The sequence below is a fragment of the Crotalus tigris genome, unplaced genomic scaffold, assembly GCF_016545835.1.
Source record: "Crotalus tigris isolate CLP2741 ecotype Arizona unplaced genomic scaffold, ASM1654583v1 scf7180000018656.1905471916:244674, whole genome shotgun sequence".
Taxonomy (NCBI): Eukaryota; Metazoa; Chordata; class Lepidosauria; order Squamata; family Viperidae; genus Crotalus; species Crotalus tigris.
This window is the reverse complement of record NW_024097129.1, coordinates 138,384-161,336: the sequence shown is the minus strand read 5'-3', so window position 1 is coordinate 161,336 and position 22,953 is coordinate 138,384. Positions and strand designations below refer to the sequence as shown.

Here is a 22,953-nt window from a genome sequence, read left to right as displayed (position 1 = left end):
GCCCCATCATGGCTGTACAAGCCGTCCTCAACTTACAACCATTCGTTTAGCAACCGTTCAAACTTACGACGGCACCGAAAAATGTGACTTAGGACCACTTTCCACAGTTACGCCCTTTGCAGCATCCCCACGGCCCTGGGATCAAAATCCAGACGCTGGGAGAGTGGCTCGTATTTATGGCGGTCGCAGAAGGGGTGTGTGTGTGTGTCACGTGACCCCCTTTTATGGCCTTCTGACAAGCAAAGTCGATGGGGAAGCCGGATTCACTTAACAACCGTGTTACTAACTGAACCACCGTGGGCAAGAAATGTCGTAAAATGGGGAAAACTCCACTTAACCGCCATTTCACTTAGCAGGAGAAATGTTGGGATCAGCTGGGGTCCCCCCCCCGGTAAATATATCCTGCCCATCCAGTTCTGAGCCTACCTTGCCATCCTGTACGATGCCTGATGGGAAACGGTGTGAGGACCCGAACTTTCGCTCATGCCGTAGAGCTCGTAGATCACAATGTCCAGGCTCAGGAAAAACTCCAAGGTGTCCTTTGTGATGGGGGCCGCCCCCGTGTAACATCGGTAGCAGCGGTCCAAGCCCAGAGCTTTCCGGACCTTTTTATAAACCAGCGCCTTTGCCAGCCGGTAATTCATCGGGAGATCGATGGACCTGCAAGGAAAGTATGCGTGAGGCTGGGAGTCCCCAAGGCGCTCTTTTTTTTTTTTTTTTCAAGAAGGCAACTGGACCTTCTTGTTTTTCTCTGAAGACGTTTCGCTTCTCCACCGAGAAGCTTCTTCAGCTCTGAAAGCGAAAGGTCTTTTGAATGAGAAGCGACCCGTGACCTGGATGACGAAGAATCTCCGTAAACAGGCGGCTGGGAAGGAAACGAGAAACCCCCCCCCCAACTAGCAAGGGCTGCAGCCTTTTTAGGGGCTGTGCTGCCTCCCCCCCACACACACATGCATGTACCGGTATGGGAAGAGTGTTTATTGAAACAGGTCCTGGGAAAGCACCCCTGTTGCACAGGTATGGATATGCTATACTAGGGTTTCCTGCCTGAAGAGGGGGTTGGACTAGAAGACCTCCAAGGTGCCTTCCAACTCTACTCTACTCTACTCTATTCCCCATCCCATATTCTATTCTATTCCCCATTCCATATTTTATTCTATTCTATTTATTTATTTATGAGACTTATATACCGCTTTAAGTGCAAGCACTCTCTAAGTGGTGTACACCAGTAAGCAATGTATATATATATATATTTACATTGCCCCCAACAATCTGGGTCCTCATTTTACCTACCCCGGAAGGATGGAAGGCTGAGTCAATCTTGAGCCGGTGAGATTTGAACCGCTGACCTGCTGAACACAGTCAGCTAAAGTGGCCTGCAATACTGCACTCTAACTGCTGCGCCACCTCGGCTCTTATCGGCTCTTATTGCCACCTCGGCTATTCTATTCTATTCTATTCTATTCTATTCTATTCTATTCTATTCTATTCTATTCTATTCTATTCTATTCTATTCTATTCTATTCTATTCCATTCCATTCTATTCTATTCTATTCTATTCTATTCTATTCTATTCTATTCTATTCTATTCCATTCCATTCCATTCCATTCCATTCCATTCCATTCCATTCCATTCTGCATTTTGTTTTCTATTCTCTATTCTGCATTTTGTTTTCTATTCTCTAATCTATTCTCTATTCCAGTGACGGCGAACCTTTTAGAGACCGAGTGCCCAAAAACCGCCCCCTGTCCCTGCTCCGCCTCCCGCCCTGCCTGCCCCACCCCTGCCTGCCTGCAGGGCCGCTCACCGCCTCCAGGGCCCGCCGCAGATTGCCCAGGTAGCCCAGCAGTGCCATGGCGGCCACGCCCTCTGCCCGCGCCCCGCAGCATCAGCGATGGGGTGTGAGGGCAGAGTCTTGTCTATGCTGCCTGGCTGCCATGTCTTTGGCTGTGCTGCTCTGCGTGGGCCACGCTCGGGGGCAACTCTCCTCCAGGGGGGCTGCTGGAGAGGAGGGGGTCACGGGGGGAGGCAAGGCTGGGGCAATGGCACGTGTGCCCACAAAGGGCTCCGAGTGCCGCCTCTGGCATGCGTGCCATAGGTTCGCCACCACTGCTCTATTCTATTCTCTATTCTATTCAATTCTGCATTTTGTTTTCTATATTCTATTCTATTCTATTCTATTCTGCATTCTTTCTATTCTATTTTATTATTCTCTTCTCTTCATATTCTGTATTCTGTTTTCTCTTCTCCTCTTCTCAAAGCTCAGCACAAGAGTCCCTGGGTAACCGAGTCCAATGGGCCCAGGGAGAGTCCAGGAAAGCAGTCCAGGATTTGAACAGAGGGTGTTTCCTTACAGGTCTTAGTGACACCATCTCTATTTCCACAACAAACATCGTCAAGGCCAGAGAAAAGCTTTGTTTGTACTTAAGAAAAATACAAGCTTGGGGCAGGCGACGGCTTTGCATTCCCAATGAGGAAGGAAGCACTTCGTGTTATGTCAAGTTCAGAACAAAACGGAGTTTCTCAACAGACGTCGGAACTTCGGCTCCCAGAATTCCCCAGCCAGCCAGCCAGATGGGAAACATGGAAATGCAGATAATCCTCGACTTACGACCACAACCGAGGGCAAAATTTCTGTTGTTAAGCAAGACCGTTCTTGCCACAGTTAAGTGAACCTCTGTAGTTAAGTTAACACGGTCGTTAAGCGAATCTGGCTTTCCCATGAACTTTGCTGGTCAGAAGGTCGCAAAAGGGGGACCGCCCGACCCCGGGACGCTGCAACGGTCATAAATATGAAGCGGCCGCCAAGCGGCCGAATGCTGCAACCCTTGTTAAGTGTGAAAATGTGAGGCATTTATTAAGTCTGACTTAACAACAGAAATTTGGGGCTCCATTGCGGTCGTAAGTCAAGGACTGCTGTGTGTGGCTTGAAAAGCTCTGCAGGTGGTCTTTTATGTGACCTTTCAGTTGCTAAGTGAATCTCCACAGTTGTTCAATTAGTAACACAGTTGTTAAGTGAATCTGGCTCCCCCCATTGAAATAATAAATAATAATAGTAATAATAGTAATAATAATAATAATAATAATGAGGAGGAGGAGGGGGATAATGTTGGAAGGGACCTTGGAGGTCATCTAGTCCAGGGCTTTTCAATCAATGGTACGGGTACCACCTGTGGTACATTATCATCATCATCATCATAGTCGTTATTGTTATATTATTATTATTATTATTATTATTATTATTATTATTATTATTATATTGTTGTTATTGTTATATTACTATTATTATTGTTGTTATATTATTATTATTACTATTATTATTAAATTCCCTGCTTTGTCCACAAGGGGGTGCACCTGTGTTGAACAGGTCATCTACCCAGCTGGGGGCAGCCACTGTATCCAGGAAAGCAGCTGGCCTGGTGAGCTCAGAAATGGGGAGGGGGCCCTGCAGAGCTGGGGATGGTCCTGAAAGGGTCGTGCCTTGCAGATGCTGCCCAGGCTGCTCCTCCCTCCCTCCTGACCCTTAAGTTGAGGGAGCAGCAAAGGTCCCAAGCTTAAGATCCCCCCCGAACCCACTTTTGCACCCACCGAAAGCCACTACTGTGGCCTCGTGTCTCGGTGGGAGGGGGATTTTCCATCCCCCAGACGGGGGTGCATCTCAGCCACTAGCGGCACCCAGGCGGCGGAGGACTCCCCCTCCCAGCCTCGTACCCGTTCATGCGCTTCAGGTTGGTCTCCAGCCCCACGGCTTTGGCCCAGACGGCAATCTTCTTCTTCAGCATGGAGGACTTGGCCCCCACGGACTTCATCTGCTCCTGCATCTTCTCCCACACGCGGGGGACGCCCATGAACGCCGTGGGTCTCACTTCCCGGAGGGTCTCCACCAGGCTGCCCTGCCAGGCCAAGACAAAGGAGATGGTTGGGGGATAACCGGAGAGCCGGCAGGGAAGCTGATTCAAGAAGGGGGGGGGGGAGGAGGCATGGGAGAAAACCCCACTCCAAGCCCCCGGGAATATTGAGGTTCTGCCCCCCCTTCCCCTTTGGGGCGTTGCTTTCATCTATACGTCTCTCTGTCCGTCTGTCTATCTGCCTGCCTGTCTATCTCTCTCTTTTATTGTTGTTGTTAGTTGCGAAGTCATGTCCGACCCATCGTGACCCCGTGGACAACGTTCCTCCAGGCCTTCCTGTCTTCTACCATCTTCTGGAGTCCATTTAAGCTCATGCCTACATCTATCTATATCTATATATCTATCATCTATCTATCCATCTGTCTATCTAGTCATCTGATTATCTGTTTGTCCATCTATGTGTGTGTCTCTCTATCCATCTATATGTACACCTGTCTGTCTGTCTGTCTATCTATCTATCTATCTATCTATCCATCTCTCTATCTGTTTTTCTGTTTGTCCATCTATCTGTCTCTCTCTATATATATATCTACATATAGATACATAAGAAGAGACTGAACAACCATTTGTCTGAAATGGTATAGGGTTTCCTGCCTGAGCAAGGGATTGGACTAGAAGACCTCCAGGGGTCTCTTCCAACTTTTTATTACTATTATTATTATCATCATCGTCGTTGTTGTTGTTGTTGTTATATCCGTCTGTCTGTCTGTCTATCTCTATCATCTATCTATCTATCTATCTATCTATCTATCCCCATCCATCCATCTTTCCTCTCTTAGTCAACCATCTTCCTCACGGGGTCTTTGCTTCTAAATTAAGGGTTTGTGGCAGCAACACCTGGCTGACCTCAGCATATCAGAAAAATGCTAAGCAGAAAGCAACGTGGCTAACGTATGGATGAGAGACCACCAAGAAATCCCACAGCCAAAGTATCAACTGGGAAGTGAAAACATACCCTGGAAGAAACAGTTCTGCATCACTGCCAAAACTTAGACAGGCATGCTCGGTTAATGATTACAACAGGGACTAGTCACTCTGTTGTTAAGTGACCCAGTTGTTAAAATGAAACACGGTCTGACTGTGACAGACTGATGTCACTTCCCATTAAGCCGGAGACCTTGGCGTGACCAGGGGTTGCGATTTTACTCCCGGCTTCTCCATTGACTCTGCATGTCAGAAGCCGGGTGGGAAGGTCACAAATGGCGACTGGGCGACTGTGGGATGCTGCAGGAGTTATGCGTGCAAAGACCTGTCATAACGTTACTTTTCCAGCACTGTTGTAACTTCAAGCCATCGCTCAACAGAGCAGATGTAAAACAAGATCGGCCTATAACAGGGGTAGGCAAGCTTGGCTCTTTTAGGACTCGTGGACTTCAACTCCCAGAATTCCTGAGCCAGCTGCTGGCTCAGGAATTCTGGGAGTTGAAGTCCACGAGTCCTAAAAGAGCCAAGCTTGCCTACCCCTGGCCTATAACAAGGAATCGAGCTGTACTTAAGGGAACTTTTGCTTTCCCCACTAGGGGGCAGCACCTAACCAACCTCAGCTGATCCCCAAACACCAGGATGGCGCACCACTAGGAAATCCCACCACAGGTCACTAGAAGCTGAGCTCAAATTAAGGCGATAGGTTACTCCTCTTTCAACTCTGACAACCACTGTCCAGCCTAACTTGCAGGGTCACTGGCTAGAAGACCTTCGAGACCCCCTCCAGCTCTGTCATTGTGGGGGTGGGGTGGGGGGGCGATATAAAAGGATAACCCCGCAAAACCCGCCTCAACCTCCCCAAGGGAAAAGCAGGACCTGCCAACTCACCTTCAGAGCGTCAGGCTGAGCAAAGTACGTCTCCACGCCGAAGGCGATGGGCAGCCAGATGTCAATCATCTGCGCGGCGATGTGGCTCAGCGGCAGGTAGCTGACCACGCTCTCCTGGCTCTCCAAGGCCGTCTTCAGGTGCACGTACTCTCCGGCCGCCCTGGCCGTCCACGTGATCTGCAAGACAAAGACAGCATGGCTGCCACGGAGGGACCTCAGGCCACCTTTGGCTATTAGGGCCCCGCAAGGAAACACAAACGCACAAAGGTTTGGGGCCTGAGTCTCCGTGGAGATTCTCAGACACCCAGGTCTATGGTTGTCCCAAAGGAGGCAACTGGACTTCCTTGTTTTTCCTTTGAAGACGTTTCGCTTCTCATCCCAGAAGCTTCTTCAGCTCTGACCGGAAGGTGGGGAAGGGAAGGATTTGTACTCCTTGCAGACAGCTGGTCATTTGCATTCTTTTAGAGGGCCGTTGAGGCCACTTGGAGGTTTATCTGTGTCCTCAGGATCAGCTGAGGGGTGCAAATGGGTGTGGAGCCTTTTCTTTGAAGACATTTCCCTTCTTCTGCTCTGACCGGATGGTGGGGAAGGGAAAGATCTATACTCCTTGCAGACAGCTGGTCATTTGCATTCTTTCTGAGGGTCGTTGAGGCCACTGGGAGGTTTATCTGTGTCCTCAGGATCAGCTGAGAAGTGCAAATGGGTGTGGAACCTCCTTGCAACTGCTGAAGGGACGGTGTTGTTCCAAGAAGGCTCCACCCCCATTTGCACCCCTCAGGGGACCCTGAGGACCCAGATAAACCTCCAAGTGGCCTCAACGACTCTCTAAAGGAAGGCAAATGACCAGCTGTCTGCAAGGAGTAGAAATCCTTCCCTTCCCCATCATCCGGTCAGAGCTGAAGAAGCTTCTTCGACGAGAAGCGAAACGTCTTCAAAGGTAAAACAAGGAAGTCCAGTTGCCTCCTGAAAAGGCATCTTTAGTGCCTGAGTGTCCACAAGGATCTGAAAAACTGAACGACGAAGCTCAAAGGGAGAGGAATCCTTGCTCCCTTCAGGCAAAAACCCGGGAACGCCATTCAAACCACGTCAGCCAGAGAAGGGACAGGAAAAGCTTTACATGGTCAAGGTTTATTTCAGGGTGAATATTTCAAGTTCCGCCAGGCCCCATTTAAAGGGCCCAAAGGTGCTTTTCCAAAGGGCAACTGGACTTTCTTGTTTATAATAAATAATAATAATAATAATCTCGATAGGTAGACAATATGCCAAATCCAGTCTGAACTTCTGGCTGACTGCTGAGGATGATGATTATTATTAGTAGTAATAATAATGAAATAAAAATAATAATAATAAAGTTGGAAGGGACTTTGGAGGTTATCTAGTCCAACCCCCTGCTCAGACAGGAAACCCTATACCATTTCGGACAAATGGCTGTCCAGTCTCTTCTTAAAAACTTCCAGTGTTGGAGCATCCACCGCTTCTGGAGGCAAGGAGTTCCACTGGCTAATTGTTCTTCCTGTCAGGAAGTTTCTCCTTAGTTCCAGGTTGCTTCTTTCCTTGATGCGTTTCCATCCGTTGCTTCTTGTCCTGCCCTCAGGTGCTTTGGAGAACAGCTTGACTCCCTCTTCTTTGGGGCAACCCCTGAGATATTGGAAGACTGCTATCATGTCCCCCCTTGTCCTTCTCTTCGTTAAACTAGACATCCTCAATTCCAGCAACCGTCCCTTATATGTTTTAGCCTCCAGCCCCCTAAGCATCTTTGTTGCTCTTCTCTGCACTCTTTCTAGAGTCTCAGCATCTTTTTTACATCGTGGTGACCAAAACTGGATGCTGTATTCCAAGTGTGGCCTTCCCAAGGCGTTGTAGAGTGGTATTAACCCTTCACCTGATCTTGATTCTATCCCTCTGTTAATGCAGCCCAGCACTGTGTTGGCTTTTTTGGCAGCTGCAGCACACGGCTGGCTCCTATTTAGGTGATTGTCTACTAGGACTCCGAGATCCCTCTCAGTTTTCCTTGAAGATGTTTCGCTTCTCATCCCAGAAGCTTCTTCAGTCCTTCAGAAGCGAAGAAGCGAAACCTCTTCAAGGGAAAACGAAGCCCAGTTCCTCTTTGGAAAAACACCCAGACGACGGAGATTCTCCGTAGACGCTAATTTAAATATTAAAATGCACCAATACAGCAAAAAACAGGAAACCTGGCAAGGTCTCGTTTGCTCCTGCAAAGCTCTGCATCTCAAGACCTCAGGGGAAAAAACGAGAGATACGGGGAAGTCCTCGACTTACGGCTGACCACTTAGCACAGCCTTATGCAACGGACGAGGCCGGAGGGGCCTCGGGAGGAATGCGACAAACTCACCACGGGGAAAATTGAACATTTCCGTTTAATTCTTTAAAATAGATTCTAAAAAAATATAGATTTTAATTTTTGGCACTCACACTCATTTTATTCTGACCCTTCCTTTGTATCCTTTCTTTAGTGGTTCTACTATTCCACCATTTATTTGATATTAGTGCTGCTCTTATCCTACTGCGAGTTGTCCTAGTCCGGGGTAGGCCACCGTGGCTCTTTTATGACTTGTGGACTTCAACTCCCAGAATTCCTGAGCCGGCATGGCTCAGCTTGGAAATCTCTCCCTTTCCCCTCAGCATGGTTGGCTCAGGAATTCTGGGAGCTGAAGTCCACGAGTCATAAAAGAGCCAAGGTGGCCTACCCCTGGCCTAGGCCTCTTCATGACTTGTGGACTTCAACTCCCAGAATTCCTGAGCCAGCATGAGGGAAACTTTGGCCTCTTCATGGCTCGTGGACTTCAACTCCCAGAATTCCTGAGCCAGCATGGGGGAAACTATGGCCCCCTCATGACTCAGGGACTTCAACTCCCAGAATTCCTCAGCCAGCATGGGGGAACTTTGGCCCCCTCATGACTTGTGGACTTCAACTCCCAGAATTCCTGAGCCAGCATGGGGGAACTTTGGCCCCTTTATGACTCGTGGACTTCAACTCCCAGAATTCCTGACCAGCCTGGCTCAGCTGGGAAACCTCTCCCTTTCCCCTCAGCATGGCTGGCTCAGGAATTCTGGGAGTTGAAGTCCACCAGTCATAAAAGGAGCCAAGGTTGCCTACCTCTGGCCTAGGCCAAGGCCGCTTTATGACTCGTGGACTTCAACTCCCAGAATTCCTGAGCCAGCATGAGGGAAACTTTGGCCTCTTCATGGCTCGTGGACTTCAACTCCCAGAATTCCTGAGCCAGCATGGGGGAAACTATGGCCCCCTCATGACTCAGGGACTTCAACTCCCAGAATTCCTCAGCCAGCATGGGGGAACTTTGGCCCCCTCATGACTTGTGGACTTCAACTCCCAGAATTCCTGAGCCAGCATGGGGGAACTTTGGCCCCTTTATGACTCATGGACTTCAACTCCCAGAATTCCTGAGCCAGCCTGGCTCAGCTGGGAAACCTCTCCCTTTCCCCTCAGCATGGCTGGCTCAGGAATTCTGGGAGTTGAAGTCCACCAGTCATAAAAGAGCCAAGGTTGCCTACCTCTGGCCTAGGCCAAGGCCGCTTTATGACTCGTGGACTTCAACTCCCAGAATTCCTCAGCCAGCATGGGGGAACTTTGGCCCCCCTCATGACTCGGGGACTTCAACTCCCAGAATTCCTGAGCCAGCATGGCTCAGCTTGGAAACTCTCCCTTTTCCCTCAGCACGGCTGGCCCAGGAATTCTGGGAATTGAAGTCCACGAGTCATAAAAGAGCCAAGGTGGCCTACCCCTGTCATAGACACACAGACAGACACACACACCCCCCCGAGGGGGCCCAGGCAAGCAGGCACTCACGTTGTCGTGGCTGAGCATGACTCCTTTGGGGTTCCCCGTGGTCCCCGACGTGTAGATGATGGTGCAGCACTGGCTGGGCTTCAGGCTGGCCAGGATCTTGTCCAGCTGCTCGTCCGGCACGGAGCTGCCCAGGGCCATGAATTCGTCCCACTGACCGGCAGGGAAAAAACCCCACAGCCCCGGGTGAGAAGAGGGGGCCACGGCCACGTTCGTGCATCGCAAGGTGTGCGGTGCAGGCTTTCAGCCCCCTCCCCTTTCAGGGAAACAGCTGACCTTCCCCCCTCCCTCCCTTTATGCAATCCAAGGCATTTACGGCCCTGCGGGACGCTACCCACTGGCAAGGCCAGCCCTCTGCCCAATGGGTCCACTCAGAGCGCGACGCTTCCCTGCAGGATCCCGGGTCGATCCCTGGGATCTCCCGATTTAGCGAGGAAGTATTTCCTCCCAGAGAGAATCTGAAGGAAGCAGGGCAGGACAAGGACGACAGCGGTCCTCGCTTTACAACCGTTTGTTCGGCCGCCCAAGTTACAACAGCCCTGGAAAAAAGGTCCTCAAATGTAACGATGGTGGCGGCATGCCCGTAGTCATCTACGGGCAGGTCCTCGACTTGCAATTTTTTGTTGAGCGGCCGTTCAAAGTTACAGCGGCACTGAAAAATGCGACTTCCTTTCCACGGTTGCACCCTTTGCAGCATCCCCCATGGTCACGTGATCCGGGTTCAAACGCTTGGCAACTGGCTTGTACTTAGGACGGTTGCAGCGTCCCAGGATCACGCGACCCGCTTTTGCAACCTTCTGAATCGTGTGACTCACTTAATGACTACAGCGGTTCACTTAACCATCGTGGCAAGAGAGGTCGTAAAAGGGGCCAAAACTCTCTTAGTGCCCCACTGAACAATGACAAAATGAAATGTTACGTGAATTTTGCCCCATTTTACAACTTTTCATGCCACTGTCATTAAGTGAATTGCTGTGGTCGTTAAGTGAGTAACACGGCTGTTAAACGAATCCAATAACGTCATAAAAGAGGATCACGGGACACTGCAACTCGTCGTAAATACGAGTCAGTTGCCAGGCATCTGAATTCTGATCCCACGACCGTGGGGAGGCTGCGACGGTCGTAAGTGCAAAAAATGGTCCTAGGTCACTTTTCTTAGTGCCGTTGTAACTTTGAACCGTTGTAAGTCGAGGACTAACCTGTATTTACAAGAGCTGCAGGGTCTCAGGGTCCAATGATTGCCACTGCCGGCTTTCTTAGCAAGCAAAGTCAAGGGGGGGGAGGGAAGCCAGATCCGCTTAATGACTGAGTGATTCACTTAACAACGGCTTAAGTGCTTTGCTTAACAACCATGAGAAGAAGAAGAAAAAAACCTTCATAAAATCACACACGTGGGGCTCGCTCAACCGCTGCCTTGTGTAGCTATGGAAATTCCGGTCATAAGTCGAGGACAAACAGAAAGGAATAGGAACAGGATAGAGCCGGAAGGGACCGTGGAGGTCTTCTAGTCCAGCCCCCCGCTCCAGGAAGGGGAGGTACTCACACTGTAGAGGTTCGGCCTTTTTTCTTTGATGTCCTCGTTGTAGTAGATGATGGCTTTCAGCAGGGGGAGCTTTTTCTCCACCTGGGGGGGGGGGAGGAAACAAGAGAAGCCTCAGCCCAAATGTCTTCACCAGGACCCCCAACAACGCCCCAAAGTCACTGACTCTGAAGTTCAGCCCCCCCCCCCCTCCAAGTCAGAAGCCAAGCCATTGGGGCACTGGATCTCAGCGGCGGCCCCGGACAGACCCCTACAAAATCCTTTGCTGGCCACTAAGTGAGACCGATCCTCACACTGGACGATCCGATTTCAGCTTCCCAGATGCGCGAAGGTCACAAATGCCAGGATTGGCTGCAAGGTTACTTTGCAACGGCCAATGGTCGCTAAACGAAGACTATGTGTGTGTGTGTGTGTGTGTGTGTGTGTGTGTGTTTTCTGAGGTTTTCACGGGTGTTTGTATGTAGGTCTTTGGTTATTCGGGTTTTCTCCCGCATAAAATTGGAAGTGTCTTGGCGACGTTTCGACAAAGTCCCATTCGTCATCTTCTGGCTGGTGTTTTCGGCTTCGTGCTTCTAGAGAAAACTCGAATAATCAAAGACCTACATATACATATATATCCCTAGAGTTGTGCTCTTATTTTGCTTTGGATGTCTTTTATACAAGTAATCTTCAATTAATAATAATACTAATAATAATACGAATATTACTATTATTACGACGACGACTACTACTACTAATAATAAAGTTGGAAGGGACCTTGGAGGTCATCTAGTCCAATCCCCTACTACTACTACTACTACTACTACTACTACTACTAAAGTTGGAAAGGACCTTGGAGGTCATCAACCCCCTGCTCAGGCAGGAAACCCTATCCCATTTCAGACAAATGACTAAGAACAGTTCATTCAGTGACGGTTCAAAGTTACGACAATTTGAGAGTGCGCCAGGCCCGCACCAATTTTAGTGGGTCCACACACAGCCATGCAAAAGACACAGACTTAATGCAGTGTTTCTCGTCCTTGGCAGCAGGTAGATGAGTGGACTTCAACTCCCAGAATTCCCCAGCCAGCACATGCTCTGTTTGCTCTTAAGCATCTCTCTAAATCCACGTTTATCTTACCGCCTGGAAGATGGGTGGACCTCAATTCCCAGAATTCCCCAGCCAGCATGGCTGGCTGGGGAATTCTGGGAGTTGAGGTCCACCCGTCTTAAGGTTGCTTGGACAATCAATTTCCAGTCTCAAAAGGTTTGGTGGACCATCCAAAGTCCCAGAGGTATCGCTGCGCCATCCCTGGGAAGTCCTTTTCCTGGGCCGGAAAAGGGTGGACTAGAAGACCTCCCACGCCCCTTTAAAAGCCCTGGAATCTGGCTTCTCACCTCCAGGATTTTCTGCAGCTGCTTGTCGTTCTCCACCACAATGATGTTGGCCCCGCAGTTCTCGGCGACGTAGTGACAGGCCTCGGGGGAGTTGGTGGTGTAGATGCCGACAGCAAAACCCCTGCAAAGCGGGCGGGGAAGGGACAAAGGGGGACATGGGCTTGCTGCATTTGGGGAGCGGGGGTTGTCGCACGGCTTCCCAGGCACCCCTTGAAGGCTTTGCTCGTTCCACCGAGCAGCTTGTGGGACGAGGAAAATGATGACTCGTGGTCGCGCACAAAGAGCAGCGGGCTGAAGACCTCTGCATCCTTATGCAATGCCAATGAAAGCCCCCCCCCCGCCCACTTGGGGCAGCTTCCCACTAACCCCACAAGCCAGGCCCTGCTCTTTTACCCCCAGGACGCCTTCCCTCCCTCCCTCCGGAAGGGGGTCTTCCAACACAGGAAGCAGTTTGTGAGTCCCAAAACTGCAAGCCACTTCCTGATCAAAAGCCACATCCAGAAACGAAGACCCCACCCCTAAGGCAGCCCCATAGGGCAGAATAAGGGACACCGTCCATGAAAGGCTACGGAGATTCTCCGTCATCCAAAGGTGCTTTTTCAAAGAGGCAACTGGAGCTTCTCGTCTTTCTTTGAAAGACGTTCCGCTTCTCATCCCGGAAGCTTCTTCAGTTCTGACCGGATGGCGGGGAAGGGAAGGATTTATACTCCTTGCAGACGGCTGGTCATTTGCCTCCTTTTAGAGCAGTTGTTCTCAACCTTTTTAATGCCACAACCCCCAACCGGTCGTAAGTCGAGGACTACTCAACCGGTCGTAAGTCGAGGACTACTCAACTGGCGCAGCCCCGTTTGCAGAATGGGACTTTTGGCGGGCTCAGCAGGGCAGAGGCAGCCTGGACAATCCCTATTGGCTTTTGAAAGCCAATCGAATTAGACTCTATTCAAGAGAGTCTATTCTATTGGCTTTCAAAAGCCAATAGAATAAAAGGGAGCAGCACAGCTGAGGAAAAGGGGGGGGGAAATGGCGGACTGCGTTGTTTGGCGACCCCCGTGAAATGGTCGTTCGACCCCAAATGGGGTCCCGACCCACAGGTGGAGAACCGCTGTTTTAGAGAGTCGTTGAGGCCACTTGGAGGTTTATCTGGGTCCTCGGGGTCACCCAAGTGGTGCAAAAGGGTGTGGAGACTTCTTGGAACAACACAGTCCTTTCAGCAGTTCCAAGGAGGCACCACATCCCTTTGCACCCCTCAGGTGACCCTGAGGACACCGAGAAACCTCCAAGTGGCCTCAACGACTCTCTGAAAGAAGGCAAACAACCAGCAGTCTGCAAGGAGTATAAATCCTCCCATTCTCCACCATCCGGTCAGAGCTGAAGAAGCTTCTTGGATGAGAAGCGAAACGTCTTCAAAAAAAAAGCAAAAACAAGGAAGTCCACTTGCCTCTTGAAAAAGCACCATGGGCCTTCCAAGAAAGGCTGGCAGAAAAACTCAGGAGTCTGCGAGCAGCTTTTCTGATTCGCAAATTTGTGTGAAAAGGCAGCTCGGTCGCTTTGAAGACTGTGGGTTAATTGGAGAATGGGGCAGAAAGCAGACGACGACCCCTGCTCCTCGCTCCGAGAGACCCTCAAAGCCCACCCTTGGCCTGCATTCAGACCTCCTGCAGCCCTGAGAAAAAAAGACGACAGCCCGAGTCAATTCTGGGCTCCCGGTGTAGAAGGAGGTCGTGTGAACACAGACTGAGCCCCTCCTTCCACACAGACTTTACAAGAGAGTTTCGGCCAGGAAGAAAGCAGGAGCGAGCCTGTTTTTAGTTAGTAAAGTGAAAAACGTATTCCATTTGTGTGACCACAATGACTGCAGGCAGATCCTCCAAAAGAGCTGCTCAGTTGAGGGGGTCCTTGAGCTGGGTGGTCCTCTGGCAGACGTCACATGACCCTACTAGGTCACATCATCAGGGCTAGGGCAGAGAGGAGAAGGAGGAGAAGGAGGAGGAGGACAACCGTGGGGTCCTTGGTGCTCTCTGAGCTTGGGAGTTTTCTTGGAACATTTCATGACCCAACTAGGTCACATCATCAGGGCTCGAAAAGGAAGGGGTTTGCCTTGATGAGGCTACCTAGTTGGGTCGTGAAACGTCTGCAAGGAAACCACCAAAGCTCAGACAGCACCAGGGACGCCTCACGTCAGCCACCAGCTCCAAATATTCTCCTTTATTGGAGCTGCTAAACTGAAACCAAAGGGCCGCTACGCCCAAAACTCGGTAGCCAACCAAGAAGCCGGTTGAAAAGCAGTGACTTGCCAAATAGCAACCGACAGACTGCACCCCTGAAAGTAAGCTGAACCCGCTCAAACTCCCAGGAAAGGGGACACTGAGGCGGCGGTGGCGGGAGGGGAGGGGGCTCCCCTTCGAAGGGATTGGGGCTGAGACCCCTCCCCTTCGCACTGACCCAAAACCTAAAAGTGAAGAGCAGCAAGGGAGGGAGGGAAGACGGGGCTGGGTTCGAACCCTTGGCTTTGGGCAAGTCAGGGAAACCTCCCCAGGTGGGGATCACCCCCCCCCTCTTCCTTCCTTTTCCCAGAGGGGAGGGGGGCGAGGGGGGGGGTCCTGCCCCTTACCCAGCAAAGATGGCGCCGATGTCGGCCAGGAACCACTCCAGCGAGTTGAAGCCCAGAATGCAAACGCTGTTGAAGCGCGCCAGGCCCAGCTGTGGGAGGAGGGCAGAGATGTCAGCTGGACCCCTCCCCGGAGGCTCCCCCTCGCCGCCGCCCCTCCTCAGAGCACCCGCTGTGCCCCCCCCCAGCCTCAAAGGTGGCCACCCTTGGTGCCACGCTGCAGCCGCCCTCCCTCCCTCCCTCGCAGGCCTGTTGTGAACTGAAAGCGGTGCAGTGCAGAAACCCCCCTCCCTTCCCCAATTCTCCCCCCCCCGCCCAGACCTTGAGGAAGCTCTTGGCGGTCTTGCGGCACTCCCCGTAGTACTGCCGGAAGGTCAGTTGGGACCAGCGGCCCTTCTTCTTCCAAGACAGCGCCGGGAAGTTGCCGTACTTCTCCACGGAGGCCAGGAAGAGATCGTGGACGGTGATGGGGTCCTCGGCGCCGATGCCGCTCTCGTCCAGGCGCAGCTTGACCTCTCCGTCACGCTTGGTGGTCCACAGAGGCCCGGCCCCGGAGACCGGCCCTGGAGGGGAGCAGGAAGAAGGCCCTCTCCTTGCACTGACGGTCGGAAGAAGGAAAAGGCTTCCCGGTTTCCGGAACGGTTCCTTCCCTCCCACCCACCCAACCCGTCACAGGCCAGGCTTCGCTCAGCAACGGAGCCCCTGTCAACGCTGCAAATATTGTATATTCTTGCTTTTGACAATATGCAGAATTGTCTGGTAAATATGGGGTTAATACAGAGCAGAAGGGGGGTTGGGGGTAAAGCCCGGGAAAGAGAGAAGAAGGGAACCTTTGACCTTCACACTAATTGGATAATGTGAGGTATGAGGGCTAATTTAGGGAGGGAACAGGCTGATAATTGAACTGCTCAGAGGAAGAGAACTTAGATCCTAGCATCCCTCCGTTGTGCCTGTGGCGACATTTTGTAACAATAAAAGACTTTTAGGAAAATCAATGCCCGGAAATTCTTTGGAATGTTTCATTAGCCGGAACCACATCAGCCCCCTAATTTCAGTGGCTAAGCGGATTTTGCCCCCCCCCCCGTTTACAACCTCTGTTGCCACAGTCGTGAAGCGAATCACTACAGTTGTTAATGTCAACGCTGTGAACATCGGATGGTCTTGCTTTGGCAACATATGAAGATGCAGCCATTTTCCTTTACTTTTATGTTTTACTCTTAAGAGTTAGAATTAGATGATACTGGGGGGGGGGAGGATATATTTTTCCTATATATTTTTCCTATCCTGCTCTATGGAGCAGAGACTTGGTCTCTGACAGAAGGCCACCTGAAGAGACTAGAAGCATTTGAAATGTGGATTGACAGGCGACCGTTACGTAGAAGCTGGGCTGACAAGATCAGAAACGAGGAGGGGATCAGCCGCCTGGGAAAGCCCAGGGAAATCATCAAAACAATTAAAAAACGAAAATTAGAATATTTCCGACATGGGATGCGACACCCAAAAAAAAACGGCATGCTCCGTTTAATCCTCCAGGGAAAGATGGAAGGCCAATGAGGCCCAGGCAGGACACCGTGGCTTCAAAATCGAAGGGACTGGTTGGGACAAAACTCAGCAGCCCTTTTTCGTGCAGCTGCAGATAAAAACGGGATCGCCAACGTGATCGCCAACGTCCGATAATGGATATGGCACAAGAACAGTGTTTCTCAACCTTGACCATTTTAAGGCATGTGGACTTCAACTCCCAGAATTCCACAGCCAGCAATGCTGGCTGTGGAATTCTGGGAATTGAAGTCCACATGCCTTAAAATGGTCAAGGTCGAGAAACACTGCACAAGAAGAAGAAGGGGGAGAGGAGGAGGAATGTGCAGGGGAGATTAGTTAGACAAAACGATACTCTATAATGGGGAGAACCAAGGCTGTTTGTAATAAGAGGTGATAAGACATGGCGGGTTGAAGAACTGGGTGGAAAGCCTGCATTTCAAACCAATTGGAGAGTGGGATTTATGACTGGTAACTGGAGGAGGGAATTGTGCTTTGATACTAGGTGCTCAGGGGAGGGGAATTCAGATTTCGGCTCTGGCCTGTGAACGTGCGGATGCGTTGCTACTCAAATAAAGATTCTTTAAGGTAAACAATGCCTCGAAGTTCTTTGAAGAGTTTCATCTGTCGGAAACAAGTGAAATTAGTGACACGGTTGTTAAGCAAATCGGGCTTTCCCACTGACTTCGCGTGTCAGAAGGGCGCAGAAGGGGATCACGTGACGCCCCCTCCCCCGGGATGCTGCGACCGTCGTAAATAGGAGTCAATTGCCAATCGTCTGAATTTTGATCACATGACCGTGGGGGGGGGGGATACTGCCACGGTCCTGAAGTGTGGAAAAACGGTCATAAGTTGTTTTTTTTTATTGCCGTTGTAACTTCGGTCACTAAACAAAGCGTTGTTAAGTCGAGGACTAACTGTATGTTCCATGTTCTAATTTCCCGCTTCCCGCTGCCTTCCTGGGGAGGGAGCCTGGAGGGGACCTTCCAGCTAAAAAGACCATCGGCTGTGCCGAGCAACGGTCCTTTCCCTCAAAAACGGAACAGCAAGGCGCCAGTCCTCATGGTGCAGAAGGAAAAAGCGCTTGCAGACGGAGCCCCGAAGGCAGCTTTGCTCCACCACAAAAGTAGTCTGGGGGTGACTGAACGCAGCCCGGCCTCAATTCCCACAGCCCTCCAGTCGGCATGGGACCCTCGGTCTGCTAAATTAAGTAGGGGGGCCTTAATCCCAGCCCGACAGCTTCTCTCCCTTCTTCCCAAGTGTTTCGTCCCCTTTCTAAGTGGTCCTTGATTTACAACGGTTCGTTTAGTGACCGTTCAAAGTTACAATGGCAACAAAAAAGTGACTTACGATCATTTTTCACACTTATAACCGTTGTGGTGTTCTCCCCCCCCCCACGGCCACATGATGCAAACTGAGACACACTTGGCAATTGACTCACGTTTATGACGATCACAGAGTCCTGGGATCGGGTGATTCCCCCTTTTTTTCCGACCTTCCGCAAAGCTAAATCAGTGGGGGAGGCAGCTTCCCACGGCCCCCGTGTTACTAACTGAACAACGGCCGTGGCCACTTAACGAACACTGTGGCGAAAGAAGTCGTAAAATGGGGCAAAGCTCACTTAGCCAACGTCTCGCTTAGCGGCAAACATTCTGGGCTCCATTGTGGCCGTACGTCGAGGACTACCTGTGCTTACTGCGCCTAAAAGTGGCTAAGGCCGAGACGTGCTGTGCTAAACCATGCCTGCCGGGTATGCCTGGATCTCCTGGTGGTCTCCCATCCCGTTTTCCTACCTTTGGACATCTTGGCGTCCGGCTCATTGACGGGCGGCTGCTTCTGAGGGCTGCAGGGAAACCAAAGGGAGGAAGTCAGACCGTTTGTCCTCCAGGAGCGAAAGGAAATTGGGGTTTTTTTTTCCCAGGATCCCCGGGGTGAGCCTGTGCCAGGTTCCCAGCTTAATTTCCCCCCTCCCAAATGGCAGAATCCCCCCCCCCTCTTCAGGACTCCGTGCCTCCAAACTGGGATAAGGCCTCTCCCGACAGCTTGCTCAGGATCCAGCCTCGCCTGGCCCACCTGCCAGCCACCAGGGCTGGGGCAGGGCCCTTGTGAGCAGGCTATTTCGGGGGGGGGATGCAGAGAGGCACCCCCAAAAGTGGACGGTTCTCCTTCAGAGGCTGTGGGCGCTTCATCCCTGGAAGCTTTTTAAGGAGAGATCGGACAACCATTTGTCTGGAATGGGATATGGTTTCGTGCCTCGGCGAGGAGGGGGGGCTGGACTAGAAGACCTCCAAGGTCCCTTCCCACATTGTCACTCCGCTAATGAATCAGTGGAGCCGCTTGCCTCCGGAAGTCGCGGGCGCTCCATCACTGGGGGCTTTTCAAGAAGAGACTGGACGGCCGCTTGTCTGGAATGGCATAGGGTCGCCAGCTTGAGAAGGGGGTTGGACTAGATGGCCTCCAAGGCCCCTTGCAACTTGAGTTATTCCACCAGGACCATCTCTCAATCTTCTGACTTGGAGCGGAGACTCTGGAATGAGGCCTCTGGGTCGGGTGGGTCCTGACCCAGATGTCAGGGGAGAATTCTGCCCCCTAAGGCAGGGAGGGGTAGGCAACCTTGGCTCTTTGATGACGCGTGGACTTCAACTCCCAGAATTCCTGAGCCAGCATGGGGGAACTATGGCCCCCTCGTGACTTGTGGACTTCAACTCCCAGAATTCCTGAGCCAGCATGGGGGAACTTTGGCCCCTTCATGACTCATGGACTTCAACTCCCAGAATTCCTGAGCCAGCATGGGGGAACTATGGCCCCCTCATGACTTGCGGACTTCAACTCCCAGAATTCCTGAGCCAGTACGGGGGAATTATGGCCCCTTCATGACTCGTGGACTTCAACTCCCAGAATTCCTGAGCCAGCATGGGGGAATTATGGCCCCTTCATATTTGTGGACTTCAACTCCCAGAATTCCTGAGACAGCATGGGGGAACTTTGGCCCCTTCATGACTCATGGACTTCAACTCCCAGAATCCCTGAGCCAACATGGGGGAACTATGGCCCCCTCATGACTCGTGGACTTCAACTCCCAGAATTCCTGAGCCAGCCTGGCTCAGCTTGGAAACCTCTCCCTTTCCCCTCAGCATGGCTGGCTCAGGAATTCTGGGAGTTGAAATCCATGAGAGAAAAGAGCCAAGGTTGCCTACCCCTGCCCTAAGGCAAGCCACTGTCCCCTTGCCCCCTCCACCCTGTCCCTCCTGACACCCCTACACACACACACACACACACACACACACACACACACACACAAAGCCCCACTTTCTGCCCTCTCTGGACTGAGCAGTGGCAGCCAGGCTTCTAACATCCACCCGCAAACGCAATCCCCCCCCCCCAGAGACGCACCTGGCACCTGCTTAGTTATTCCTCTCCCGCGCCAGGTCGCCCAATTGCGTCCCCCTTGTCCTGTGGCATCTTTTGGGGTTGGGCTTGGTGGGGGCTGCGAGGAGGGGGTCTTCCGGAGAGCCCCCTGCTCCCCAAAAGGGCACCCACTCCCTGCCTCCAGGCCGGAGGGTGCCCCCTGCGGCGAGGGGCTGCCGCTTCTGCCAGCCCCAGGGTTCCGGAAGGGCTGCTTGTGACCTCACCCGCAGCGCCAGGGCCCGGGGTTCTGCCCGTGCCGGGGACAGGGCGGGCGTGGGCTGCCCTGGGCGACAGCAGGCAAAGGAGCAGCCGAGCAGGCCTGGTTTCTATCGGGGGCAAGGGACCCCCCCGATGCCAAACCCGCTTCTTCGGGAGCCCTTCTGGCGACCACGTCGATGCAGCATTCGCTGGCTTCTTCAAGGCTCCCGGGTGCGAGTTCTGCCCAAAATCGCCGGCCCCACTGAAATCACGCCGCTTCGGAGACCGTTCAGATCCAGCCGTCCTCCCTCCTTTTCACCTCCTTCCTTTTCTCCCTCCCTCCCTTTCTCCTTTTCCCTTCCTTCTTTCGTCCCCTCCCTCCCATCTCTCTCCTTCCTCCCTTTTCTAATAATAATAATAATAATAATAATAATAATAATAAAGTTGGAAGGGACCTTGGAGGTTATCTAGTCCAACCCCCTGCTCAGGCAGGAAACCCTACACCATTTCAGACAGATGGCTGTCCAGTCTCTTCTTTAAAACTTCCAGTGTTGGAGCATTCACCGCTTCTGGAGGCAGGTTGTTCCCCTTGTTAATTGTTCTCACTGTCAGGAAGTTTCTCCTTAGTTCTAGGTTGCTTCTCTCCTTGATTAGTTTCCACCCGTTGCTTCTTGTCCTGCCTTCAGGCGCTTTGGAAAATAGCTTGACTCCCTCTTCTTTGGGGCAGCCCCTGAGATACTGGAAGACTGCTATCCTGTCCCCCCTCGTCCTTCTCTTCATTAAACTAGACATACCCAATTCCAGCAACCGTTCCTTATATGCTTTAGCCTCCAGTCCCCTAATCATCTTTGTTACTCTCCTCTGTACTCTTTTTGGAGTCCTTCCTTCCTTCCTTCCTTCCTTCCTTCCTTCCTTCCTTCCTTCCTTCCTTCCTTCCTTCCTTCCTTTCCTTCCTTCCTTCCTTCCATCCATCCATCCATCCATCCATCCATCCATCCTCCCTCCCCGTCTCTTATTAAAATCTAATTGCAAAGACGGGCTCAATCTATGTTGAATTTGCTTTACACCCCATCTTTCACTTCTGCTCTTTTTAACTGGGACTCTCGTCCTCGTCCCCAACCTCGCTAGCTAAAAACTGGGGCTCTGCAAAATGGTTCGTTATGTCATTCTGGGATTTCTCGATTCTCAACTCTGTAGACGTAACTCCTGCTAGATTTGGGAAGAGTTCGTTTCAACCAGGGTACGGAAACCCTCGCAAGGATCCCCTGGGATGGAAGTCAAAGAAAAAGAAAGGAAGCCTGGAAAGTTCCCCCCAAAATTACTCTGTGCCTTTTCAGTTAAAAAGAGGGGGCAGCTTCGATTGAGCTGAAGATTAAGAGAAACTCCGACAAACGCAGGAAGCCTAAGAGCAAGGACTTGAACCCTGGGTGCTATCTAACAAAATGAAATTCAATGGTGAAAAAAGCAAGGTTCTACATTTAGGCAAGAAAAACCAAATGCACAAGTACAGCATAGGTGGCACCATGCTCAATAGTAGTAACTGTGAGAGGGACCTCAGAGTCCTAGTAGACAATCACCTAAATATGAGCCAGCAGTGTGCTGCAGCTGCCAAAAGGCCAACACAGTGCTAGGCTGCATTAACAGAGGGATAGAATCAAGATCACGTGAAGTATTAATACCACTCTTCAATGCCTTGGTAAGGCCACACTTGGAATCCTGCATCCAGTTTTGGTCACCACGATGTAAAAAAGATATTGAGACTCTAGAAAGAGTACAGAGAAGAGCAACTAAGATGATTAGGGAACTGGAGGCTAAAACATATAAAGAACGGTTGCTGGAATTGGGTATGTCTAGTTTAACGAAGAGAAGGACGAGGGGGGACATGATAGCAGTCTTCCAGTATCTCAGGGGCTGCCCCAAAGAAGAGGGAGTCAAGCTATTCTCGAAAGCACCTGAAGGCAGGACAAGAAAAAACGGATGGAAACTAACCAAAGAGAGAAGCAACCTGGAACTAAGATAAGGTGACCAACTTTTTTACAACAAAAAGGAGGACACGAATAAATTGAAGAAAAAAATATCGTAAATAAAAGAAACATTGTACTTATTGCAACAATAATACAGAATACACTATAATATGATCAATGCATAATAAAAAACATTTGTAACAATAACATTTTATATTGTAATTATGCTTACATGCCTATTAATTATTTAAATGAGTACTTTCCCATTGAATGAATATTTTTTGTCAATGTATCATCTTCTAACAATATATTGGACATATCTGAACAAGAAATATCCTTCATATTGAATTTTACGGCAAGTGCTGCAGCTAGAGTATCAACATTCAATCTTGATTTCTCACTTGTCCAAAAATCTACATGGCTGGACTGCGCGGGGGTGGGCGGCGGAGGCAGGTGTTGTGAGCCAGGCACTCCAGGATGGCCACGTAGATGCGCGGGGTGAGGTGGTGGCAGCGCAGGTCAGCACTGCGTAGACCACCAGCTGGCGCGGCCCATGGAAGGTCAACTGCCCGCCACGCCCCCACCCACAGCTGCCCCGCCAGCACCACTGCCCTGCCATGGAGAGCCGGCCCCACGGCTCGCAAAGCACCAGCCGAGCCAGCTCCGGCCCTGAGCCGCCCCCCAGCACCACCGCCCACCCTGCGCATCCCCGTAGAGCCGGCCCCACAGCTCGCAAAGGCAAAGCACCAGCTGCTCCGGCTCTGGCCCTGCG

At 51.3% G+C, this 22,953-nt stretch overlaps 1 protein-coding gene across 2 annotated transcripts in view; it reads right to left on the bottom strand.

Annotated features, from left to right (window-relative positions):
• The window catches only part of LOC120313393 (long-chain-fatty-acid--CoA ligase ACSBG2-like), a 57,861-nt gene that overhangs the window by 6,887 nt on the left and 28,021 nt on the right, over window positions 1-22,953 (bottom strand). The window contains exons 1-10 of one of the 2 annotated variants that reach the window (XM_039355294.1): window positions 20,005-20,134; window positions 18,405-18,454; window positions 15,394-15,635; window positions 15,076-15,164; window positions 12,465-12,585; window positions 11,091-11,171; window positions 9,551-9,700; window positions 5,722-5,898; window positions 3,713-3,894; window positions 427-660 (exon numbers count right to left, since the gene is read on the bottom strand). In XM_039355294.1, coding sequence (XP_039211228.1) covers window positions 427-660; window positions 3,713-3,894; window positions 5,722-5,898; window positions 9,551-9,700; window positions 11,091-11,171; window positions 12,465-12,585; window positions 15,076-15,164; window positions 15,394-15,635; window positions 18,405-18,414 — 1,286 coding nt within the window. In that variant the 5' untranslated portion in view covers window positions 18,415-18,454; window positions 20,005-20,134. Of the gene's footprint in view, window positions 1-426; window positions 661-3,712; window positions 3,895-5,721; window positions 5,899-9,550; window positions 9,701-11,090; window positions 11,172-12,464; window positions 12,586-15,075; window positions 15,165-15,393; window positions 15,636-18,404; window positions 18,455-20,004; window positions 20,135-22,953 lie in introns of those variants that run through there. The other variant, XM_039355293.1, reaches the window with a different exon arrangement.